Raw genomic sequence first — 27,462 nt, 5'->3', positions numbered from 1 at the left:
GTAAGTTAGTGGGAAACAATTCGTCGTATTATATACTAGTAATAAAATATTGTATTTCTAAAGCACATGTAAAAGTAGTAAAAAAAAACCTAGCTGGCAATCAATCTTCCTCTTCTTCTTATCTCATTGCAAATAAAAAAATACTACCTTCATACATTAACAGAGGAACATTGTATGCACCGAATTTCAGTTGAAAGATATCCATTGTGGACGGACGAATCAGCATATATGCAGGCTATAACCCACTATCGTATCTTTGGAACTACATATACAGCACACAGCCCCCGCAGTCTGCACTCCCAAAACTCCCAATCCCGGACAGTGTCCTAGCTAGCCACACGCCCAAATTTCCCCAAATCGATCACACCAAAGGAAGACGCATCAACTCAGGTATTTGTGTCGGACTTTTGACTTGTTTTCCACTTCCAGTGCGGTTTCTTCCTGATACGAGGATGCATGTTTCTGCGGTTCTAGAATTTTGTTTTTCGGGCGATATATCTCCCTCATCATTTTCTACAAAGAATATATGTTTTCGTTCAATGAAAGATCTACTTAATTTTTACACTTGTTATTTGATCTATTTGTTTGAGCTCTCGAACACAATTAATTTGGGCCGATGCTTGCTCACTTCACTGAGCCCTCGGGCAAAATTTGGTCAGCTTAGTTCGTTAAACTTACTACCTGACCAAGCGAGTCAATTGTATATTGTTAGATGGAATGATGGATCAACAGAGCTCAAACTTAAGATACAGTTTCTTCGCTGGAAGATTTTCACATAATGTACACCCAGATCTGGAAATACTATATATTTACAGATGCAATGTACACCTATATCATACTATATTAGATTAATTATTTTACGACTTTAGTCTTCAGAAAATCATTTTCTGACCTCCAGGTTGTTCGTATTGAAATAAGTAAATATCAGTTTGCCGATGAATCATTTGGTTGGATCAGTAATGGTCTGTTGTGTATATAGGCTACGCTACTTTTAGCTCAAGAACTTACTTGCTAGATAAAGTAGCTAGCTTAGCTGGCTAGTTGGCATGATATTTCCTAGTTTGTTGCAGGCACGGACTATGGGGAAATTCAGTATTGAGGCGTTCATGCAGCTTGGTGTTTCTGATGAGATCAACTGGCTAAAGGGCACGGTGAGCTCCATCAAGAAGACACTTGCAGATGCTGACTACAGTGCCCTGAAAGATGATACAGTGAGGTCTTGGTCGAGGAAGCTGAAGGATGTCATGTACGAGGCCGCTGATATTCTTGATGTCTGTGACGAAATGGAGGGTGAAGAACATGGTGGTCGCTCCAGGAACAGCCCGGTGGCCTTATGCCTACCGATTCAGGGCCACAAAATCAGGCGGCAAGTTAAGGCACTACGCCAGAAGGCGGATGCAATTCTGGAGGAGGGGAAAAATTTCGACCTCACTCATGTCAGATCTGATGAAGATCACAACGTGGATGCTACTACTGCCTGCCATGTTCCGATTCCCCAAACTGAAGTTCTGGGGAAGGTTCAGGAGACTAGAATGCTGGTTGATATGCTAACAAAGGTAGGCATCTCAGGCCCAGGGATGGCTGGACAGAACGTTGAAGTCATCGTATTGGTGGGTATGGGTGGAATTGGCAAGACCACCCTTGCCAGAAAAGTTTTCGCTGACGATATGATCCAAGGGAAGTTTGACAAGAAGATATGGATCTGCATTGAGCAAAATAATCCTGTTGCCCTGTTGCAGCAGGTTATAGAGGGACTTGGGGGTGACCATGAAGGTATTCGTGATACCGCAGTACTGGAGCACATCATTTCCAGTGAAGTAAGAGGAAAGAAAGTTTTCCTTGTGATGGATGATGTGTGGAATGCTGGAGGGTTGGTGGACACTTTGAGAAAATCACTTGTGGGCAACGCTCAAGCGGGCAGCCGAATTCTCATCATAACAAGACTTCAAAAAATCACTGAAGATATGCAAGCTGCTCTAATCCACGAAGTCGGAAAACTAGGGTCTGAAGCTGCTTGGTCGCTGCTGAAGAGTCAGGTTAGTAACAAGAAATTGGTGCCCATGATATAACGTTTCCTCAGTTTTGCACTATTACAGAATGGACACACATACATGTCTTCCACAATTTTGACAATTTGACGATTTGAAAAAACTAATTTTACAAATGAACTGCTGCCAAAATTTATTTTAAAAATAACCCTTTTGTTTAGCTCCAAATCATGTGGCGCTGAACTTCGACACCTCAACGCTACGTCAACTGGCGCTGAATGCCGTGCCACCGCGGATAGGGGGTTAAGTCAGCGTGCCAACGCACATTCAGTGCCACGCTATTTGGCGCTGAGGTATCTAAATTCAGCGCCACACGATTTGGCGCTGAAAAAAAAGGTCATTTTTAAATAAGTTTTGGCGACGGTTTATTTGTAAAAATAGTTTTTGAAAAGGGTCCAATTGTCAAAATTTGTGCATGTCTTTTCTCATCATTGCTACTTCGTACACTGTCGATTTTTTTTACGATCATAACAACCAGTTCACAGGAATAACTAGTGGTGATACTTTTTTTTTTTTACGATTAAAACAACAGGAGAGACACACTACTAAAAAAACACCCTCATAGAGACCGGCCCCTTTTCCCCACCTCCACACAATAAAAAAAAGTAGAACCGACACCTTTAAACACTATAGCTAGGTGCCGGTTTTTTAATAGAACCGGCACCTATACTATAGAGGTCGGTTTTTTATTTAGAACCGGCACCTATAGTATAAGTATAGGTATCGGTTGTACTAAAAAACCGACACCTATAATATAGGTGCCGGTTTTTTAAGAACTGACACCTATAATATAAGTATAGGTGTTGGTTTTATTAAAAAACGGCACTTATAGTATAGGTGCCAGTTTTTTAATAGAACCGGCACCTTTGAAAAAAACCGAGCCGGTCTCTTTTTACCACGCATAGCACATCCTTATCCACCCCACCAATACTATCGACATCCTTATCCATCCACCACACTGTGCTAGCCATCCCTCTCTCTCTCCCTCTCTGATCTCTCTCGCCCCTCCTCTCACATTGCGCCCGACGGTGACGGAATTGCGGCGGCGGCCGATAGAGAAGCTAGGATGGTGCGGCGGTCCTCGCCGACCCGAGGGCCCTTCCCCCTTCTCTCCTCCTCCAAGGCGGCTCAGCGGTGGAGAAGGCCGGCCAACGCGGGCGAGGAGGCGGCTCGGTGGAGAAGGCTAGCAGGGGTGGCGGCTGATGGCTGGAGGAGGCTCGCCCCTCTCGCCTTCCTCTGCTCGAGCTCGCGGCGGTGCAGGTGAGGTGGAGGCCAGCACGGAGGACCTCGCCCGGATCTCGCCGGCCTCCTCTCTCCCGGGGGACCTCGCCCCCCCTTCCCTTATCCTCCTGCACGACGTGGGGTGGCGGGCTCGGTGGAGAAGGCTGGCCAGCACGGCGGCTGACGGCTGGAGAAGGCTCGCCCCTCTCGACTTCCTCTGCTTGCGCTCGCGGCGGCGCATGTGAGGTGGAGGCCCGCGGAGCACCTCGCCAGCCTCCTCGGGGACCTCGCCCCCCTTCCCTTCTCCTGCACGGCGTGGGGTTGCGGCCGATGCGGCGAGGTAGCGGCGCGGTCGCTGGATCTCGCCGACCCCCTCTCTCCCGGGGGACCTCCCCCCTCCTCCAGCGCAGCGTTGGGTGGCGGCCGCCGTCGTGGAGGCCGACGTGGCGGCGCGGAGGCGGGCACGGCTAGGTGGTGGCGCGGAGGCTGGGCGAGGTGGTGGCGGCGGCGGTGGAGAAGGCCGGCGGCAGTGTAGGTGCCATCCTTTTTTTTTTATAGTATAGGTGCTGGTTTTAGAACCGGCACCAATAAGATTGAGGCAAAGGTGCTGACCAATAGGTGCCGGCTGCAAAACGGCACCTATAGCCAATTCCCAACCGGCACCTATAGAGGTTTCTGTACTAGTGACATCTACTGCGATATATTAAAACTATATAAAAGTTACAAATTACATATGTACAAGAGGGTATTACAAATTACCAGTGGTGATACTTGGGTATCATTGCCAGCTAATTACAGGAACTAACGGTGATACTCAAACCATCAATGTATGTTCGCGCCATAAATCGGTAGTGATAAGAAGTAACCAACCAGTGATAAACAGCCAGCAGGACTGCACTTCTCTGACCGAACTATGAACCAATGGCCGACACTTCAGTTACTTCGGTCTCGGTTTTGGTTTTTTCGGTCTCAGTTTTTCCTGCCTACCCATCCGTCCTAGGAATCGGTCGGACCTCTATGCATACGTTGGTCTAAGTGGTCTTCTAGTTGTTTGACTGTGTCGTGATGGTCAGTCTGGCCGGGTTTGGTTTGTAGTCTGACTGGTTGACTATGAGTCCGAGTTTAGTTTAAATATTTTTCATGTTTAATGCATCCTAAGACCTATAAAAACGTGGAGATGCTCTCTTTATACGCAAGATCAACCCATTAATTTATAAAGGGTATGGCCCATTTAATTGGACAAACCAGCAATAAACCGTCCAATCCAAGAATCATTTTTTTTAATCTTTTACAGTAGTTTCAGCCCTTATTCATAGATCTGTCTTTTTTCCAATTGCGAGAGTGAAAAACAATCCCTTGTAGGTTTGTCCCATAAGCATTTCGGTCTAGTCACAAGCTGGGTGTTTATCCCCAAATCCATCTAAATCGATTTTGCTAGCCAGTTTTGATCATATCGCCACCATATGATCAAAATCTACATAATTCGCTACCTCGACAACTGTATCACGGCGGCTTTCTTTGGCAGGGATGTGCACACTCAACCTTTTCTTTTGGGTCCACCACTGGTGGTATTAATAGACATAAGTAAGGAATATGATGCAAATCAATCTAACCTAAAATATCAAACTACCAAATATCGTAGCACCGATAATCAATTTTAGATTTCTAGTAACTAGGAGGCCAGCCCAGGCACATGCGCGGGTATCTTAATTCAATGTGTTTGGAATTTTATTACGAATGTTTATGCTTACTATATTGTAAACATATTTTTTTCCAATAATTTGTTTGGGATTTCCTTGAATGGTAGTAATATTTTTTTCCTAATGGAGTTGCTACATATGAAACTATATATCATTTCTACGCAATATGTTTCTTTTTTCAATATTAATATTTAATATATGTAACATAATTTCTTGTATACTATATAGTAATTGAAGATTTTTTCTATTAAAATATGGTTAATAGGACTGCATCATCAAATTACATGAGGTGTATATGTTGAACTATTGATTTAATTGTAAGAACAGAGTATTTTATTAGGAAACTATGGTTTAGCAGTAAATGTTTTGCTCAATCACAGAATATCCTAGAAAAAGAGACTTTTACCGCTCTCAAGTAGTAATTTAGGGTTGTATACTTTGAACTGAAAATATGTTAGATTTTGTTCCAAAATAATGCTGAAAAAGTCAAATTTTATGTTGAATTTTAATTGAAATTTAAGATATTTGATTATATCAGTAATCCTAATATTTTGAACTTTCCTGTTTAGAATGGGTCAAATTCAACCAAAAAAAGTCCAATGTTCAAATTTTTTTCATCTTACTTTATAATTTTAATCTTTGCAATTTGAAACGAAAATATAAGTGGGTTAAGACCATCCAACTTGGCATGGGCAATGGCATCCTTTCTAAATTTCTCTCTCCATTAATTAAGAAATGTTAAATAATAATCATAATGTTTTAAGTAAATTTGTTTCTAAATTTACAATGCACTTTAGCAGGTTTTCCAAATAAATAAATAAATGGTATGGTCTTTAATTTTCATCTGGAATTGATTTGATATATTGTAGAGGTCACTTATAACCGTTCCACTGCTAAATTTCTTGATGCCCACGTGCTTGCTAGGATCTTGTATGATGTTCAAAGCACCATGTTACTTATTTTCAATCCATGTTACAACGTAAAAAAATGATATAATCAAAATCAATGTAAGTCAATACGCATATTAAATAAACACTAAAAGGTGGGATATTTTAATTTTCAATGAGAAATTTTAATATTTTATTTTATTTTATTCAGTGGAGGCCTCAAGGTGGAGAGATGTGGTCCACAAAGTAAGTCAATACACATATTAAATTATTAATTTAATTGAAAATTACAATATTTTAAACATATCATAAATTGAATATATGATTTAAAATATGATTATTTTAAAGTCTAATTTATGTTGTTTCTATAAATGCTAGCTAGAGGTGAAAGAGAAGAAAAGCATGTGGTAGAGGGAGAGCAGTGACGTGTTAGGCAGATGTCCATTTGTGTGTCTTTTTTTAAAAGTTAATTCACTACTACAAACGCATTATCGCCGGCAGTGGAAATGGATCTTCGCAGGCGGGGAGGCTGTCCGCCTATAAGCAAACGACTGTGAAGATCACCGATCTTCGTAGGCGGGGCGGCCGTCCGCCTGCGAAGATAATTTTCGCAGGCGGACATTGCCTAGTCTGGTTCGCCTGCGAAAATAGGAAGTTGTCACCTGCAAAAAAAAAAACATCCGCCTGCGAAGATAGGTAGAAAATTTTGAAATTTGGTACAATAATAATTTGCCCATAAATTACTTTTTAATTATTTAATAGAAATTCTTGCAGGTAGATTATTATGTATATATATTGGAAGATTATCAAATATTTGGTACTGAGAAATCTATATATATTGCATAACTCAAAAGTGACTCAAAAGTGTTGGCAAAAATATATATATTATAATATTTTTTTACATTGTCACTTCAAATACGCCATCTAGTTACATTATGGCATAGCAGTGCTCCACTCCCGAAGTTGCTTGAATTCGTCACTTGTAGCTAGGGCACCCTTTGGGTCGAAGAAATCTCCTTTCACATGACAGCACTCGTGGTGGATGAAGTGGCACAGATCACGCTGGACATTTGTGTTGCATGTATCATCAAAGCTCGTTCGACGTTCTATTCTTGGCAATTGCATGCATTGAAGATAAACAATATTTTTTTTTGACTGGAAATACTGCCAGGACTTTGCCTCGCAGTGTAATTTTATAAATTGAAAAGGTTATTTATAAATTACAAGAGAACAAAAGGGAAACAAAAAAGATCAAAGGATCACACTGTTTGTAACCAATCAAAAACAATTTGTTTTAGTGGATTCTTCATTCTGCACAAATGCAGAAGAACATCAGCTTTGAATAAAGCCCTCCAAGAACTGAACGAGGGAAGCTCATTGCGAAAGATTTTCCCATTCATTTGCTTCCAAATGTGCCAAGCAGCAATGAAGAAAATTTACAAGAAACCTCTCTGATTGAACTGAATGTGAGCCAAAACCACCATCTGGAAAAATTCTATGTCAGGATTCCATGCAATTCCCAAATGCTGCCAGCAATGTTGACTGAAAGGGCAGAAGAAAAAGAGATGCTCGCTTGTCTCTCTGATATTATTCAGGCATAATTCACAAGTGAGGTCATCGTTTTCCTTTGCACAATGTCGTCTATCCAGCATATCTCTTGTGTTAAGTCTGTCCCTAAATAAAAGTCAAGCAAAAAACTTTTATCTTCATTACACATTTTGTTTTCTAGATCCAGACAAAAGGCCTCGGCACATGCACATTTGAGTATGTGAGCTTATAAAACCTCTTAGCTGTGTATTTATCAGGGTTCCAGATGAAAGACCATTCATCACCATTACCGTTCTGCAAAGAGAGAGAAGACCATTCCTCCTCTAGAACAGTGAATTCTCCATAAGCTTGGGTGCTCAGGGGCAATAAAAAAATCCTCAAGAGGAGTAAAACCCATTTGCTTAACAGAGAGAGTTTTATCTAAAGCAACCATATATAAAGATGGAAAATCATTGCTTCTTATCTTATCATTCCAAATGTCATCCCAGAAAAGAGCTGAAGATCCAGTCCTGATATGGCAGCTTGAGATTCCCCTGAAAACATCAGACAGAGCCACTATATCCCTCCACCAAAAAGATCCTTTATTCCAAACTAAATGTGGCACTTTGGAGTTATAATAAGAGTTCCATATCAGTTGAACCCTCGGCAGATCATGTCCTTTGTAAAATTTGACTAGATGCTTAAGCAGAAGTGCTATATTCTGAACTTAGATTGATGACTCCTAGTCCACCTTTATCCTTTGGTCTGCACACTAGATCCCAAGAAGCAAGACATCTTCTTGTTGAAGTTGGGTTGTTTCCCCTCCAAAGGCAATTTTTCCTTACAGTGTCAATAGCTTTAACCACTGAGATAAGCAGCTGCAAAGAACACATGTAGTATATTGGGATTAAGGAAAGCACAGAGTTTATCAATGTGAGTCTTCCACCTTGTGGCAGAAATTGTGAGCTTGCTGTTAATCTTCTCTCTACCCTGTCTACCAAGGGTGCAAAGTCCACTACCCTTGGCCTAGTTGTCCACATGGGCAAAACCAAATAAGTAAAAGGCATTGTGCCTATGGTGCACCCAAGCAGACCAGCAAAAAGCACTGCATTCTCATGAGATAAATTGATTGGGTAGAGACAGGACTTATGGTAATTCACTTTGAGGCCAGTAGAATGTGCAAAAGAATTCAACAATGCCTTGAAACAGAACACCTCTCTCTGCGATGCTTTGAGAAGAATTAAAGTGTCATCAGCATACTGTATTACTAGGAAACCCCTCTCATCAAGTTCATTAATTGGCTTGGTTAACAGACCTAAGGAGCAAGCTTTGTTAACTATTCTCTGCAGCAACTCAGCACCAAGAACAAAAAGCAATGGTGAGAGTGGATCTCCTTGCCTAACCCTCTTTTGCATTTAAAAGAGTTTCCAGGTACCCCATTGAGCAGTACTGAAGAATGTGCCGAAGAAAAAATCATCTGTATCCACTGCAGCAACTTTTCAGGAAACCCCATACATTTCATAATGGATATCAAGGTAGAGTGCTCTATGGAATCAAATGCTTTCTCAAAGTCAAGCTTTAGTAATATTATTTCTCTCTTTGACTGCTGGCATTGATAGATATATTCAAAAGACCATGCTAAACAGTCTTGAATTGTTCTGCCTTTGATAAAACCATATTGGTTTTCATGAACCAGTTTGGGCATTACATTCTGTAACCTATCTGCCATCAATTTGGTTATAAACTTTAAACTGATGCCCATCAGTGAAATTGGCCTGTAATCATTTACTATTTCTGGAGAAGACTTTTTTGGCACTAAGGTTATGTATGACATGTTTATCGACTGCAGATCAGTATAGCAGGCATGAAAGTGAGCTGCTAATCTGTAGAAATCCTGTGATATGATTTGCCAACATTTCTTAAGAAAAAACCCATTAAACCCATCAGGGCCAGATGCTTTATCTAATGGAATTACCTTAATAAGACTGTCCATCTCCTGAGTGTAGAACTGATCCACCAAACAATCCAAGTCTTTCGGATTGGGGAAAATATCCCTCAAATTAAAGTTCATTGGAGGCAAGAGAGAAATCCCCATTCTGTTTTTGAAACTATGGAAAAACAAATCTGCTTTGTGCTTATGACCAGTGACTATCTGCCCATGCTGATCCTGTACCTGAGAAATGGAGTTCGATCTATATCTTTCAGTAGCAATGGCTTGGAAGAATTTAGTATTTTCCTCACCCAATAACATCCATCTGTTCATGCACCTTTTTTTTTCCAATAAAGCCTTTTAAACAAAAGAAGCTTAAAAACCTGCATTTTGACAATTTCTCTGAAATTCCATTCAAGGATGGACAAGGGCCGATGCTCTTCCATCAGGTCTAGGAAATTAACCAAACGAGCAGTTAACTTAGACAAGTTTTTACTCCAATGCAGCAAACTTTTCCTCAAACATTTTAGCTTGAAGCTAATGCATTTTGCCAGATCTTCATAACCAGGGTCTATTGACCATATTCTGCTAACAAGCTCAAAGAATCCTTCCATTTCAACCCAATAATTCTCAAATCTGAAAATTGGAGACTTTGGAATCTTGGTATCAATTTAAACCACACAGGGCACATGATCTGATATATTCCGGGTCAGGGGGTTGACAGTAGTGTTTGGGAAAACCAAAGTCCAAGCTGGACTTGTAAAGACCCAATCAAGCCGCTCCAGGAGGGGACTGGTCTGCATATTGCTCCAGGTAAAACTTCTTCCTTTTAAAGGGATTTCTAGCAGATCAAGAGAACTAATTACATCATTAAAAATGGATAAACAATATATTAGTATCATAAATATGTGAAGCTTTGTCTAGTCCATAGTATAGAGACTTACATCCTCCACGTTAACCTTGTACCTCCCATTAACCCCGAGGAATTCGCACGCGTAATACCCGCAAAGGACAATTCCTCTAGGTTGCTTGTGACACTTCAGGACATATCATAGGAAAAAATAGTTAAATTTTGCAATTAGTGAAACAATTGGAATACATTAAGTGAGTGGAGTATTACTAGCCAATATATATGTACTAGCAGCTTCTCCTTTGTTCGGGTCTGTTCTCCACCCTTGAACTTGTAGTAGTAGTACGCACTGTATGGATGTCGTTCTGTTTCACATTAAGGAGGATATTTAATTATAAAACATTCATTGAAACTTCAAGAGTCAGAATCACTTACTACTGTAAGATTCTTAGAAATTCTTTGTATGACTGGTGTGTGTAATCGAGAGGGTCCAAGACTACCATAGTTCCGTCCTTCGGGTGGATGATTAAACAGATATAATGATCACTATATATTAACAACACCTTAGTTAGTTAGTACCGGCTAAAATAAGACATATGTGTAGAAGATAAATGTACCGGACTTACTTAAAATTATAAGCGGCCATGACGACTCTCTTATTTTGAAAGTGCAAGAAGGCTCGTCCAATGTACTGTGCGACAGTAATCAATTTCTCCTTGTGCAAGCCCTTCTTGTATTCAGCTATCTCTTGTGGAGTCTTGCCCTTCAGCTAGTCTGACCCTGGTGCTAGCCTCACGGTATGCTGTGTTTGACAGATCCGAGTTGGATCCAAGAAGCCGATAGGTTCATTTTTCTTCTTAGCATCCATGTATTACATCCTATAAAAGTTGTTTGTTAGTAATAATCACATGGATTTGTATTGTACATATTTTTCATGTGATTAATTAAAAATCATACTCACATGCACCAAACAGCGACATAGTTGACGTCCAAACAGTGACATAGTTGACGTCCATCTTGTCCCGACGATATATGGCATGGAGATCTTCAAAATCTAGCCATACGTAACCTTCGGCGCCGAAACAATCTGCCGGTGATCGAGCTGTTATATTGCCCAAGCCTTTCTTGCTGGCATCCATGTAGAAGGTATGTAACCTTCTCATCTCCCATGGTCCTCCGTAAAGTGCCCAATCCGACAAGAGTGCTTTCCCATGTTCGTATTTTTCCGGGCAATCATTAGTTGGCAACTATGTTGGCCCGGCTAGTGCAGCGGCCTTCTGGGGGTCATCATCTCTGAGTTTGGCACGTTCCTTACACCCTCTGAAGACGGTTACCATGAACTTCTCCTTGTTCTCATCTTTGGACTTGGAGTCGTGGCTCCTAAGCACTCTAGGCACCTCAGAATTGTCAGTGGCCTTCTCAGGGACCAGGGTTTCTTGCACCTCGGGGTCTTTCGCAGGAGAAGGGTCTTCAAATATTTCTTGCTCTATACCGTCCCATTCCAATCCTGGTACTTCTTCTATATCTATCCCGACTGATGCCACAATTTGCACCTCTGGTTCTGCCACTGTAATCTCCATTGGGACATCCAGCACTGCAATCTCTATGGGCACCTCCGGTACTACAATCTCCGGTGGCACTTCCGGCATTGGATTTTACATATGCATCTCGGGTTCCTTTGCCATATCAGTCACCTGCCTCTTCGGTGCCCAATCCAAAGGATATGTCATTCTTGTGCCAGAGAATTACAAGATCGACCGCACCCCCAAGTACGGATACACCATCTGGAGTAGGGAAGTCTATATCGTAGGACTCAAACACTTCGTGGACCACCTGTAGCTACACTTTGGCATACACATCGGGAATGAACTCTTCATTATATGTTCTCCCAGGGATAGCAATGGCTATAGCGACCTCAAGAGTTTTCCCGGAGCATCCAACGGAAACGTGCAATCTGCAGGGTGTATTCTCCTTGAGGTCATCGAAGGGGTAATCTGGCTCAGGTTCTTTGGTTTCGGGGGCAGGCAAAAGCATGTGTTTGACGTAGAAATTCATCATTTGCTTTTCAAAATCCGCAACCCCTTCGTCTCTTAGTTTATCCTTGTACGCATCACGCTTCTTGTGGGGGTCATGTTTGAACCCTTCCTTCCACCTAAGCTTGGACGACACACCTCGAACTCTACCCCCACGCTCAAGAGTACCCAATGCCGTATTTAGCACATCTTTCTCCCTCTTAGGCTTGAAAGATCCTTTCTTCTGTGCACTGGATAAATTCTCTATTTTATCGGCAACGCCCTGCAGCTCCGGATCTTCAAACGATACTTTGCCTTCATCCGTGATCTTAGGAGTTCTAGCTCTTACCCAGTTCCTTGATCTCTGTGTCCATTCCCCCATTGGTACCGGAAGCCCCGCCTTCCTCATTTCCTCCTCTTTTGTCCACTGCTCCACCTTTGGTGCATATCCTGTGGAACCTAAGCGATGAGGAAATCTGTTCTTCTTGGCCAACTCTAGAAACTTTTTGCTCCTTTCAATTTCTTCCCGGGAGTTCTTGAATGTCACAAAGTTGTCCCACTACTTCAGGGTTATGTTGGCATACGTCGAAAACGGTGTACAGCCCTTCTTCACGAAATTCTTGTTCAAGGTGATTTTCCAACTACACCAGGACTTGTCCATTGTTTGCAGTGCACAATTCCTCACTGCTGCCTCTGATCCATCCGGGAACTGGAAGATTTTCTTCAACTCTTTCCATAGGACTTCCTTATCCCCATCCGATACATGATCCCAGTCCTTGACCGTGATGGGGATCTTTTCCCTTACTATTATGCCACACTGTGAACTGAATTTCGCACGTGCAGTCTTATGGGCGAGCGGCTCTCCTTTTAGCCCAATATTGGTAACAACACGAAACCCTTCGTCCTTTCTATTCACGCTTCTCTCGCCCCTTCTTTTATTCGCCTTTGCTGACGGTTTGCTTTTCTTTGAGCCGGTTGTCTTTGCTGGGACCTCGTCATCTTTCGACCTATCTTTTTTCTTCGGCTGCCGTTTCGATCGCCGTGGTGCCATTTCCTATGAGAATGTATATATCAAAGTTTCGAATTAGCTCGGGCTAATAGTTATTAGTCGAACAGTTTATATATTAAGTTTACTTACCCCTTCTTTAGGGGGAATGTAGTCCTTGTCGCCTTTTTCACCCTCGCCCTTTTTCCTTCTCTTCGGGCTTGGACAAGGATCACTTGGCGACGAGTACTCATCGTCCTCGTCAACTACGTCGCTGTCGAAACTATCTGCCGGCGAGACCGTTGGTTCTGGAGCAACCACAATAGGAAGGGATGGCTCTTCCTCCCCTAAACCCTTTTCTTCAGTCCCTTTAGTACTATTGGCCATCGTTTCGAACTTCTAACATAAAAAATAAACTGTATATTAACAATCTGTCATATGAACAAATTTAAATTCTCCGAGATTGCCATATATTAACACTCAGCGAAAATCGTTTAAAAAATTTGATAAGTAGTGTACTATGACATAACTTATCATATGTTATATTAAAAACTTGTGTACATAATTGCAAAATGTTATAATAAAAACTTGTGTACATAATTGTAAAATGTTATAAATTAGTACAAACTAATTTGCTAAATTAGTACAATTAAAATTGTACAAAATTTGATATGTTATTATTAAGTAGTGCACTAATTCACAATAACATTTCATCGACATGTTGTGTAAAAAAATTAAAATGGCAACCATATCCTCCACATGTTATAAAAAAAATTGAACATACCCTCCACATGTTATTAAAAAAAATTGACAAATTTACATATCCTGCAAAATTGAACATGCCCTCCCAATTTCATTCACAAAGTCTTTTACCCCTATGCCATTAAGAAAGTTGGAGGTTACGTGTGTGCCACAAAAAAGTTTTGAGTTACCTGTATGCCATGAGACAAACTTTCTTTTACCTGTGAGCCACTTTGGATGGAATCAGCACTAACGGAGATAAACGGAGGTTTGAAAGATCTATTTTGCCCTTGCTAATGGATGGAATCAGCACTAATGGCACGCCGGCAGGGGCCGCCTTTGGCGCCGACGACTGGCGGCGGCATGCCGGCGACGGCGTGCCAGCGACGGCGTGCTGGCGGCGGCGACGACCGGCGGCGCCGGCGGCGGCTAGAGGCGCGCCGCCGGATAGACGAGGCGAGGCGGCGGCGGCGGCGGCGTGCCGGCGAAGGCGACGACCGGCGGCCGCGGCGGCTAGACGAGGCGAGGCGGCTAGAGAGGCGGCGGCGGATAGACGAGGCGAGGCGGCGGCGGAGGCGGCGTGTCGGCGACGGCGACGACCGGCGGCGGCGGCGGCGGATAGATGAGGCGTGCCGGCGAGGCGAGGCGGCGTGCCGGCGACGGCGACGACCGGCGGCGGCAACGACCGGCGGCGGCAGCGGCTAGGCTAGGGCATGGGAGAGGAGTAGTAGAGATGAAAATGCTTCAGGGGCAATTTAGTCATTTTCATACGTGGGTCCCACATGTCAGAGCTCATTCTCTAACAAAAGGTGGATGGAATGGCACACGGGTAAACGAAAGTTTGTGTCATGGCATACAGGTAACTCAAAACTTTTTTGTGGCACACGTGTAACCTCCAACTTTTTTAATGGCATAGGGATAAAAGACTCTCATTCACATATCACCCACATTCCCAAATTCACATTCACAATCAACATATAACCCCTCATTCCCATTCACACCCACATGCACACACATACATACCCCCTCACAACCACATGCACACATATATAAAAAGAAACACCCACATGCACACATGTCCGTGGACGACGAACGGCCGACGACGAGGTTCGGTTGTGGACGACGAAGGAAGGGCCGTCGACGAGGTTCGGCCGTGGATGACAACCGGCTGAAGAAGTCATTCAGCCGAGGACGACTTCCGTCATGGACGACGATCAGCCGAAGAAGCCGTTCGGCCGCGAGACCGCGACTGCGAGAGAGAGAGAGAGAGAGAGAGAGAGAGGTGGGTGGCGCCGGCGGCGGTGGGGCGGTCACCGGTGAAGCGCGGGCGACAGTGGAGCCAACTGCCGTGGTGGTGGAGCTCGCGCGCGGTGAATGGCTGGTGGTGGAGCGGCGGCGCGGAGCACGATGGCCGGCGGTGGAGCTCGGCGGTGGATCTCGACGGCCGGTAATGGAGCTTGACGGTTGAGCTCGGCAGTGGAGCGACGGCGCGGAGCTCGACAGGCGGCGGCGCGCGGAGGACGATGGTCGGTGGCGGCAGAGGATGAAGGTCGTAGGGCGATGGTCGCAAGTGGGCGGTGGCAGAGGACGGCAGAGGCGGGTGGCGGCGAAAAAATTTTCCAGCCTGACAGCGCCAAAATTTCCAGGGTTCCAACCTGGACCTAGAAATTTTGACGCCGCGGGCTTGCCCTTTTATAGGGAAACTATCTTCGCAGGCGGACAGTCCGCCAGCGAAGATGTAAACCCTACTCGGCATAACAATCTTCGCAGGCGCACCGTCCGCCTGCGAAGATTGTTACAGAGCTGGCTATATTTATTTGAAAATGATTTTATATTTGTTTTTGTAATTGTAAAATGTCTACAATACTTGTAATAAAAATGGTAATTGTACATACAAATATACAAACATTAATATTATTACTTTTCAAATGTAAATCTTACTTAAATGTTTCAAACATTAATATTACTACTTTTATTTTTTTTAAAGTTTTCAAACAATGGTAAGTGCACATAAAAAATTGCTACAAAATTTTGAAACCTCTTTTAAAATACAAAAAACTGTAAATTTTACCCTACAAATGGTAATTGCACATAAAAATTAGTACAAACTAATATGCAAAATATTAAGTACAATTGTTCATCAATTTGCAATATGAGCACACATATCCCCTTACATACCATCATTACATAACTAAGAACTTCTTAGATACTTAAATGCCACTCAACAATCATTACCCTTTAACATTTTTGCCCACACCATCCGTGCACATGTAAGGCTTCATGGTCTTCTGAGTAGATGCCTCGACATGCTTAATCTTTTGTACAAATTGATTATAAAGTGGAATACTATCGTATTGATTGTAATTCAGTGCCATCGAACTCCGCCTTCATCTTGCGGTACTTGTGATTTGTGCGTAGGAACCGCCGGTGCCGCATGTACACAAGCTTGTTGGAACCCGGGAGATACCTATAGTACGTTCCATTCAAGCAGATCACACATCATGTTTTACCTTTAATTTGACTTGAAACTGAAAACATTGCTGGATAATCATTAATGGTCACGAAGATGATGGCCTTCACTGTGAAGTATTCTCTTAAGTACTCGTCCCACACTTTCAATCCCTCTTTCCATAAATTAGCCATATCTTCCAACAATGGTTCAAGAAATACATTAATATCAATACCAAGCTGACGGGTCCCTGTATGAGGATACAGAGTAGTACGTATTTTTGCTTTTGACAAAGCCAGGTAGGAAGATTATACATGGTGAGAAGCACTGGCCAAGTACTATGTGAGCTGCTCATGTCTCCAAATGGATTAACTCCATCAGTACTCAGGGCAAACCTAATATTCCGTGGGTCTTTAGCAAACTCTCTATACTGAGCATCAAAGTTTATCCACTGACGAGCATCTGCCGGGTGTCGGATCATCCCATCCTTCTTGCGCCCTTCGTGATGCCAACGCATTACTTCCGCATCTCGCGGATTTGAGTATATCCGTTTAATGCGGTCTTTGACAGGAAGGTACCACATCACAAGCTGCGGGATTTTTCTCTGAGTTCCCTCAGTTGTGTCAGACGGTTCTAGGCCAGTATTGCTATTCAATTTGTACCGGCTAGCACCGCATGTTGGACATTCATGTAAAGAAGCGTACTCTTTCCTGTACAGTATGCAGTGATTAACGCAGGCATGAATCTTTTCCACACCAAGTGAAAGGGGACATATGAGTTTCTTCGCTTGATATGTGCTGGATGGTAGTGAGTTAGGCCTCGGGAGCATTTTCTACAAAAGTTCTAGCAGATTGTCGAAACTACTATCAGACCATCCATGTCTCGCCTTTAACCTCATAAGTTCAAGAACTGACCGTAGTATTGTGAATTCACTGTCACAGCCCTTCGACTCATCGTACAAAACTTCCTTAGCTGCCTTCTGTAAAGCTTCAAAGTTATTTAAACCTCTAACCGACCCCATCAGCACCTCGGGTTCTGCATGACGTAACATTTCCTCTAGATCGATTGTGTCCTCACCAGAAGCATCATCGTGCATCATGTCTTCAACTTGCGTCGGAACTACATTTTCAGGCCCGTCCACTTGTTCTTCGCCATGACGTGTCCATATTTCGTACTTCTCCATAAATCCACGAGTTACTAAGTGCTCCTTCACTTTAGAAGCATCGAGCCAGGCTATTTCATTCTTACAGTCAACACATGGACAAAGTATCTTCCTCATATTATTCTTTTCAGTGTGTGCCTTCGCAATACCAATAAATTTAGACACTTCAACCCGATATGGAGACGAAAACCTCAGCCAATGATACATCCATTGCTGCCTTTCCATATCTCTAAAAAAATGAACATAAAATATTTGCACTATTAATTCCAAATTTGTAGGGTTTATTAAATAAACATATCGCTATTTAAAACTAACTGAAGGTGAATTATAACTTAATAAAAAAAACAAAGTTTATTTCATTTTTTTTACACAAACATGCCAAATTACTATATTAGGAAAATCTAACAAAATCATACCATCGGCATATTACAAACTAATATAATTATTTTTTGTTTAAACCAAATAAATAGACATTAAAAATTTCTTCTCTCTCATATATATGACAAGATCTAGATCTAGATCTAGGAGGTGGATATGATAGCAAAATAAAAAAAGTTGAGAATTTATGTTACCACATTAAACCATTACAACAAGAGGCATCAAGTATTACACATAAATCTAACATCAACATATCAAAAGAAAGTAAATTAAAAACCATGGAGCTTTTCCTTCACAATTTTGCATGCATAGATCCATCACAAATTGAGGTCTAAAAGCTTAAAAAATTGCATACCTAGGGTGGAAATGAGTAGATCTAAGCACCGTAGAAAAATCCCCGAAGATTTGAAGTTCAAACCCCCCGCCCTATATTTAAGTCACTTTAGGAGAGAGAAACTTCGGGGAGAATGAACAGGGCTCGGGGAGAAAGAAGACCTTATAGGGGCATTATCACAGGCGGACCACATAAGCGGCTCCTGCGAAGATCGATCATTGCAGGCGTACGTCGCCTGCTGCCTGCGAAGATGGATCTTCACAGGCGCCGCTTATATGATCCGCCTGCGATAACATATCTTCGCAGGCGGACCACCCCCTCCTCCCCGGGTATCGTCTTCGCCGGTGGGGTTTTGGCTCCGAAGGCCATGCCCGCCTGCGAAAATGAAACCCCTATGTCACCGAAAATGAGTTTTCTAGTAGTGATTTCGATTTTAGTTGATGCGGAGATAAAAAAAAACAGAGAAGGAAGGGCATGGAGAGAGGAACGGGAGGATGGGTCGTACGTGCGTGTGTCATGGGGAGGGGGTGGGAGGGAGGTTGTTTTCAAAAAAAATTTTAAGATAGATCTAACCATATAAAATAGTAGATCCATCGATTTAAGTGGAAACCAATGATAAGATATTTCATTTTATTTTTTATATTCATAAAAAAATATTAGAATTAATGTCACGTGGTGACTTAGGTGTATTTGTAGGAGTGTAGAAACAATATTACATCTCATAGTCGCATTCTACATGTATTCAACTATTGTTTGCTATGGCTTGGTCGCATACTCTATTTACCTATCGATTTTTTATGGTTGCCCGCATAGTATCGTCCTTTATCTTCGGTGCTTGGTGAGGCGTGTGCTTATTGGATGCCAGCTAATCATTATATGCATGGATGCCTCGTAAGTCATATGACTCGGTGATTGATGGATAGTGGTTTGTATATGGAACCTATATACATAGGGATTAGTGAGGATATACGATTTCACGTGGGATTCTACAAACGCTAGTAAGTCACCATGTGACACTATAATAAATTAGATAAAATCATAAAAAATAAGAAAATATATACCCGTCAATTTTAACTTAAACGTGATGGACCATTATTTTATTTTAGACCATTAAATTTGTGTTAACAATATAAAAAGGGCAAAAGCCCCACTTCCCAACGTGAAACGTGCAGATACGTATGTACCCCTATCTGTCCTCTCCCCCACACCTGTTCTCTTTCTTTTTTTTGAACTGATGAAATCATATAAAAACTCAATAATTACATAGCTCCCAAACATTTGAGTTAGAACGGCCACATAATATAATTTTTGGATAACAAAATATGAGTAATATGGATCTTGAATTATGTATTTAATTAATAAATAACACAATTGAAAATATAGAAAAATATTATGCAACTTGAGAGTTATGATCATTTTGATGTTCGGTTATTATTAGCTAGAAAATAGGAGAGGGGAGAGTTGGGACTTGGGAGGGTGTGGAGGGAATACGTGCGTACGTACGGTGGTGGTGGTGGTGATGGTGGTGTTGGGGGTACCATTTTTTTCTTTGATATGAACATCTAATGGTTAAAATTAGTGGGTTCACCGATTTAAATGAAAATCAATGGTTAGATGTTTATCTATTTATGATTTTTACTAATTTATTAGAACGCCATATGGCGTTTAGGAGTGTTTGCAGGAGACCATGTGATGACTTAAGAGCGTTTGTAAGAAATTTAATGGATTTTTATTATATAACTAGCAAGGAAGCCCACGCATATGCGCGAACATCTTATTTATTTATTGTTTATAAAAAGAAAGCTAAAGAAAGTTGTATGTCACCTTATTCACTGTAAGAACAATATATTGCTACCTTATAATTATAAAAGAATGACTTGATATACTAAATGATAATAATGTCTTGTATATTGAAACAGAAATTACTTTGTTATGGTTATATGCCTAACACCACTAATTATTATGGTATAGAAACCTAAATGCATTTTGATAGATGGAATTGCATCCATACCAAAAAGTAAACCTAATACATCGTTAATACTATAAAGCGTTCATCTCCACTTCATACCACTGCATTTCTAATAGATGGAATCTATATATAATATTTTAAAATACCTTTGATAAACTAATAGGTTAAAACCATTAAAATATATATCAATGCACCTCTAACGGGTGAAACCGACCATAGCCACAAATGCTTTCTTTTCTTATGGCTAAAATAAACATGGGACATGGAGCACAATTTTAATACCTAATTCACTGTCAACACACTTATAAATAATTACATTAATATGTAGGGCAATTAGGGCAATTGAGCTCTACCGCGCCAATGGTGACTTCTCACTGGGCACCTCTATTGCCATATGCATGCCCCTACCATACATACATTCACATAGCAAGCTCTAGTGTTCACACTTGACGTCCTTCAGGGAATGTAGAGAGAAGATGGATGTGATGCAAATATTCTTTTAAAAAGTTTTGAGTCAATTTGTGATATAGAATAGACAACGGTACAAATATAATTTTCCCTTTTGAAAATAAGCAGGAGTGATCCTTTGACACTACATTAAAAAATCTAATAGGGTTGATGGAGCCGTTTGTAAATGAATATAATGCCTGCTATTGACTATTTGAAAAAGAGAGAGTAATTGTTAAGAATATTTGGATGAGATTAAAAAACGATAGAATATTGTTCCACATGATATTTTTAAATTAAAATATAGTTAATATGGGATGTAACGATATACATCTAGGATATATCCTAGTCAAATAACTAAGTAAAAAAAGGGGAGCGAAAGGAGCCACAGAGGAGTGGACAGTAGTTAGGAGGAAAGGATTAATAGTTTTTTCGCAATTAGTAGTATCCCGGCAAATACACTGGTGGAGAAGTAGTTTTTACTCCCAATTCGTAACCCCCTTTAGTCCCGGTTTTTCAACCGGGACTACTAATCCGGGACTAAAGATCGGGTAAAATAACTGGAGTAGCCTTTTTAGTCCCGGTTGGTAACACCAAGCGGGACCAAAGATAGAGCCAGGCTGATCCCAGTTGCTTATTTATTCTTTTCTTTTCTTCATTGTTTTTATTCTTTTCTTTTCTTCATTGTTTTTAATATAGAGATTTCACTCCATCCCCACCCAAAATCCCAAATCGATCATCTCCTCCAAATACTCAAATCGATCATCTTCAAATACATCACAAAATCTTTAAAAAAATTACATCACAACTTCTACAAAATTCATCACAAATACATCACATATTCACATCACACATAAATCAAATACATCTCAGATCCGGATCACAAATTCTCAAAAACAAAAAAACAAAACAAGCCGCCATCTTTCGCCTGCCGCCCGGCCACCGCGTGAGGCCAGCGCCGCCGCCTGCAGATCGGGGAGGAGGGGGGAAGGGGAGGAGAAGGAGCCTCGCGTGGCGGCGCCACCTGCAGATCGGGTAGGAGGGGGGAGGGGGAGGAGAAGGAGAGGACCTCCGCACGTAAGATAGCGAGAAGGGGATCGGAGGAGAGGAGAAGGGGAGGAGAAGAAGAGATAGAACCGGTAGGGAGGAGAAGAGGAGGAGATAGAACCGGGAGGGAGGAGGAGATATATATCTCAATCCGATTCACGCGCATGCCTCGATCTCTCCGCGCATGCCGATCTTTTTTCCCGGTTAGTGTTACCAACCGGGAAAAAAGATATTAGAGGGGTCTGACATCACCTTTTTTGAACCGGGACTTAAAAATGATCTTACCAACCGGGACTAAAGATCAAAAAGTAGATCTAACCTTTTCAACCGGGACTAAAGATAATCTTTAGTCCCGGTTTTTATTGCAACCGGGACTATTGTGGAATTTGGTCAACCGACCAAAGATGGTTTCTCCACCAGTGATAGTAGTCTCTCTACCATATATACATGTATATATGTACGTATTTTTTTTCGGACGAATAGTACAAATTAGATAGGAGATTAGGATGAAGGGATTATTTACTTCCACAGATATAATCTAATGATTGAAAATAATAGATTCACTGGTTTAAGTGTAAATTGATCGCACGATGTTTGGTTTTCCTCTAATCTTTTTAGATTTTATTGATCCTAAATTATCGGTTTAACTACAAATTAAATTGAGACATTAAATTGCTGGCTATTCCTATGAAGTAGAGAGAAGGGAGAGAGAGGAGATATATGTCCTGTACGTAGCCCATGTACGTATACAGGTACGTACGTATGGGTTAATCTAACAGCTGAATATAATAGGTCCACCAACTTAAATAAAAATCGAGGGCTAGATATTTTGTTTTTTTCTCAGAATTTCTTGGATTTCTCTATTTTTATAAAGCGCCACGCACTACTACAATAGCTATTTTTGCGTGCGGATGTTTCGATTTTTACGTGCGGTAGATTCGTCCGTTTGGAGCGGGCTGTCTGGGAAAATCGTGATTTTCTCGTGCAGGTGACAGCCTGAGAGCGTTTATAGGAAGTTTAATGGACTTTTAGTATATAATAGATAATAGATAGATAGATAGACATTAGTATCACATTTATTTTATGGATGAAATGAAACCTAGTGGCATAGTATAGATTTATGATTATTAATTTGTTGTGGCAGATGAATATTATGAGGGAGACCGGCCAAGGCGAGAATGAGAGATTAAAGGAAGTTGAAGAGAAGATCCTAGCAAAATGCAATGGTTCACCACTAGCAATCATGCTGGCAGGGCGGCTCTTGGTAAACAGAAACCGAAGCGCAAATGAATGGGAGATGCTTTTGGAATACGCTTCAGAGCCAACAGATCATGGAGATATTGACAGCATACTCCACCTGTGCTATGCGGTTTTGTCATTTCCTTTGAAGCAGTGCTTCTTATACCACTCACTTATTCCCAAGGATCATGTGATCAGCTGTGACAAAGTCGTCCAGATGTGGATTGCTGAAGGATTTGTTGGGGCTGATGCTACTTCAGAGTTGCCAGAAGTCTTGGGGATGAAATACTACAAAGAATTAGTTGCGAGACATCTTTTGGAACCTGTTGACGAGTATGATGGCCAAGGTCATTACAAGATGGATAACTTAGTCCGTATATTTGCTAAAAATGTAGTGGAAAGTGAATCATTAGTGGTTGAAGAGGGAGAGAACAATCCTGAACCGTTGGTCGAAGAGGGACATAGAATTCCTGAACAGATATTACCTAAGATTCGACGATCTTGGGCAGCAAAAGAGAAAATTGAATGGAAAGCTCCACAGGAGCTACACTCATTAAGGACATTAATCATAATTGGAAATGTTATTGTTCAGGCAAGCACAGGCAGAACCTTGAGCTCCCTTTCAAGGCTAAGGACGCTACACGTTAACAAAAATGAACATGTGCATATCCTTCTCGATAGTTTGCATCATATGAAACACCTGAGATACTTGGACCTGAGTTACACAGATGCCCTTGCTTTGCCCAATGATATTGGTGAGATGAAGTTTTTACAGTACATTTGCCTTCAAGGCTGTAAAAAATTGGTGAAACTTCCCAAGAGCATTGTGGAACTGCACAAGTTAAGATATCTGAATATCTCTGAGACAAAAATAAAGTCAATTCCAGAAGAAGGGTTTGGTGGACTGAAGAATATGGTGTCATTGCATGGTTTCCCCAGTCTAATGATGGAAAGCGACATAGCAAAAGATTGGTGCAGCCTTGGGGAGTTAAGGCATATGTCCCAACTTATGCATCTTACACTAGAGGATCTGGAGAACTGTGCTTCCGGCTCAATGGCTAGTCTTGCCAAAATCGATGATAAGAAGAATCTTGCATCTTTGAGGTTAAGCTGCACAAGTAGACTGTCGGTTAACGGCGAGGTCGATAAGGAGACAGTCGAGGAGGTGTTTGATCAGCTTTGCCCTCCACCCAAATTGCAGGAGCTAAATATTAAGGGATTCTTCGGAGCTCGACTCCCGAGATGGTTGATTTTTACCAACCTTGCGGAACTGAGGGTATTAAAGCTAGACAACTTAGTATGCTGCAACCAGCTTCCATCTACTTTATGGCAGCTCCCTTGTTTGGAGTACCTCTACATAAAGCATACTCTGAATGTCAAGCACATCGGGCATGAATTCCTCCTCCAGTCATCTATACCTGGTCCTCGTGAAACCGACGTTGCAGCGACAACACCAACAACAATATCAACACCAGCAACATCAGCAACTGCAGCAACAGCAGCAGCAACAACAACAACAACAATTGGAGGAGGTAGTACCCACAACCGGGGGCCCTATCATCGGCTTTCTGGTGCTGGGTCAGTTGGTTCTGGCGAGGAGGGAGAGATTGTGGCTGAGAGCGCAACAGAAGACGCAGCAACAACTACGGGAAGCAGCAATGCAATTGGCTTCCCAAAGTTGAAGAAACTTGTTATGTATGGCATGATGAAATGGAAAGAATGGGAGTGGGAACATCAAGTGGAGGCCATGCCCAAGCTAGAGAACATGCATATCAGCTGGTGCCTACTGAATCAACTTCCTCCTGGGCTTGCATCCCAGGCAAGGTCTCTAAGAATTTTGGTTGTTGATAATGTCAAGAACCTCATCTCCATCGATGGTTTCTGTTCAGTTGTCCAGCTCCACGTCTCCTCCAACTTCAAACTAGAGAGGATCAGTGATCTTCCAAAAATGGAAAGCCTGACAGTTTCCAGATGCCCAAAGCTGAATATTCTGCAGCGTTTGCCAGCATTGCAGAGCATGGAGTTGAATGACCAAGAGATGGAAAGGCTCCCAGATTGTCTTAGAGATCTTCCAGCAAAACTACGTCATCTGCGGATCACTTGCAACTTGGATCTTCTCACCCTGATCTCCCGGGGGAAAGGCACCCCCGAGTGGGAGAAGATCAAACACATCCAGCAAGTGAATGCCTGTACAGATGCGGAAGACGACAAGACCGACAAACGGTTTGTCTTCTACAAAAGAGATTCCGACAGCACTGAGACGAACATCGAGCCGAGCCCGAGCACATCCCAAGTTGGAGGTAACTAAGTTGATGCCGCTGTTAAGTGTTAATACTGTTGTTTCAGGTCGTTTCTCTTATTTCTTTTTGATTTTTTGTTCTAGTTTTTATAACTATAAAGTATAGCTATGGTATCTTAGCCAATCTGTCTAGTCAACAAATAAATGGAAGTTTTCTCTCAAAATGTTGACATGTTGTATGTTTTACCATTAGTTTAGTTGCTTACTGTTTCTACTGCTTGGATAATTCAGTAGGTGCACAGTAACATGGTAAGAAGATCATATGAGTATATGGGCCAATTACAAGTGGAAAACGCCATGGGGATTTTGAAGGTGGCTAATTTACATCCGAAGTTTTAGCTGAAGATCCAAGATTGGGTGACCGCAAAGCTGGATGACGACTCAAGGTCACAACACAAACAGCAGGCGATTCTGTTAAACTGAGAGATCAGTGAACCAGATTGATTTTGCTTAGGGGTGTACTTGAACACCAAAAGAAGTGAAAACGGTATGTGGGCAGTTTTTTGTTTTATTTGCGATTTGATCTTTTTCTTGCGCATTCGTGGTTACCAGAACATCACCATTGTCAGGTAGATATTGCTCAGGTTCTATGTATTAATGTACTCATTACTGAATAAAAACTCTCCAATACTCTTTACTCACTCCGTCCCAAAATATAACAACTTTTAGCTCTCAGGATTTGTCTCAAAATATAACAACTTCTCCACCAATATTCTCTTCCCAACCAATCACAACCCTCCACCATTCATTTTTCCCACCTACCTCCACTAGTCATCCAATCACAACCTTCCACCACTCACTTCTACCTATTTCTTAATAACCGTCTCCAACCTAAAACTTCTTATATTTTGGGATGGAGGGAGTAGATAATAACATTTGGTAGAACTCCTAGTTGAAGTAGGAAACATATCCGGGTCACGAATTCAGATCAAATACACATGTTATATGTATAAAAATGCATGAACAGAAATGCAGATAATGAGATTAAGGTACAGGTATGCAGGAAATGAGAATGTATGACCAAAGCAGGCCCAGTAGATATATATAGTTAGAGATGGTTTGACTAATGATTATAGGTTATTAAGGTATCTATTAGAAAGTCTGTTAATTAACAGACAATATTTTTTTCTTTTTCCCTTTTTCTTTCTTCCCCACATCATAAAAGTCCCATGTGACATCTTCTCAAGAAGAGTAATTTCACACTATTGTTCATGCTCCATTTAGACTGTCATGGCTTATGCCGTATGATCGAGTTTTTTATTTAAGAGTACATGGTTGGATGGCTAGTATAGTAAACAGAGCGGAGTGGCTAATGTTTGTGTGGCTGAATATGTGTTGTGATGGTTGTGCAAACTGTAGGTGATGCTTTGCATGTCCATCTTCTGTTCCCCTTTATATAGAGTTAGTAGCCATTGTACCTGTACAATCTTGATGATGTATTGTGCCTTTAACCGCTGATGAAGGTTGATGATGCATCTTTTGAAAATATCGTTCACCATGATACCCCTTTTGACGTTTTAGGATATTTATTCCAATATATCTTATTTTCAAATTAAAAGTAGTCTCCTAAACTTTCATCGGGGATCAAAGGAATCATATAAAGAAGCTTCCATAATAGCTACCGAGGCTTTCATAATACTAGCTACCACCTACCAAGGCTTTTATACAAAGGAATTTCATCAGCAATAAAAGAGCACTGTCATCGAGATTCTCCATAATGGGTAGAATTTTTTTTTATTTTTTGTACTTTTTATTTTTTTTACTCTTAAAAATAAATCCTCATAAAACTTATTTCTAGAATCTAAATCTTTTGGTCTGACGTGACAAAACAACACTAACACTTAGCAGGCATGATATTTTTTTGTTCTACCACGCTAGTAAGGTTGAGATGACCAAATAACATTGTCACGCTAACCAAACTCGCTAACCAAACTGACGTAACAGTGTTGTTTTGCCATGCCAGTTCAACTGGCATAGCCAAAAGGCATGAGAATGTATTTTGAAAGGCAAATAAATTTTGGAAATATTTGCCTTTCAAAATATCTGCCATTGATCGCTAGCTCCAATATAAATTGAAATGGAAATTAAAGTCTTGTCTTGGAAATAAATTATGAAAGGGTTTTTATTTTTAAAATTAAAAACAGAAAAGTTAAAAAAATATCTAATGGCGACCAATGTGAGAAGGAATGCAAGGCATCTCGTAACAGCCCACACTACCAATCAGTCCATCACACCAT

At 41.4% G+C, this 27,462-nt stretch overlaps 1 protein-coding gene across 2 annotated transcripts; it reads left to right on the top strand.

Annotated features, from left to right (window-relative positions):
• The first annotated feature begins 282 nt into the window (after positions 1-282).
• On the top strand, positions 283-26,588 carry LOC127754026 (putative disease resistance protein RGA3). Of its 2 annotated transcripts, none has more exons than XM_052279480.1 (4): positions 283-390; positions 1,071-2,036; positions 22,832-25,226; positions 25,460-26,588. In XM_052279480.1, exons 2-4 carry the CDS (start codon positions 1,080-1,082, stop codon positions 25,468-25,470), a joined length of 3,363 nt encoding a protein of 1,120 aa, XP_052135440.1. In that variant the 5' UTR covers positions 283-390; positions 1,071-1,079; the 3' UTR covers positions 25,471-26,588. The 2 variants fall into 2 exon arrangements, with proteins under 2 accessions (XP_052135440.1, XP_052135439.1); XM_052279479.1 differs by having other exon boundaries at positions 25,457-26,588.
• The last annotated feature ends 874 nt before the right edge of the window (positions 26,589-27,462 follow it).

Source organism: Oryza glaberrima, chromosome 11, assembly GCF_000147395.1.
Source record: "Oryza glaberrima chromosome 11, OglaRS2, whole genome shotgun sequence".
In the NCBI taxonomy this organism is placed as follows: domain Eukaryota; kingdom Viridiplantae; phylum Streptophyta; class Magnoliopsida; order Poales; family Poaceae; genus Oryza; species Oryza glaberrima.
This window is presented reverse-complemented; position numbering and strand designations above follow the sequence as displayed.

What these genes read in the sequence shown, in the direction of transcription:
- LOC127754026 (XM_052279479.1), top strand. Translation starts at nt 1,080, where the DNA reads ATGGGGAAATTCAGTATTGAGGCGTTCATGCAGCTTGGTGTTTCTGAT. An exon ending in GGTCGCTGCTGAAGAGTCAG is followed by an intron (nt 2,037 to 22,831) that starts GTTAGTAACAAG and finishes TTGTTGTGGCAG; the next exon opens with ATGAATATTATGAGGGAGAC.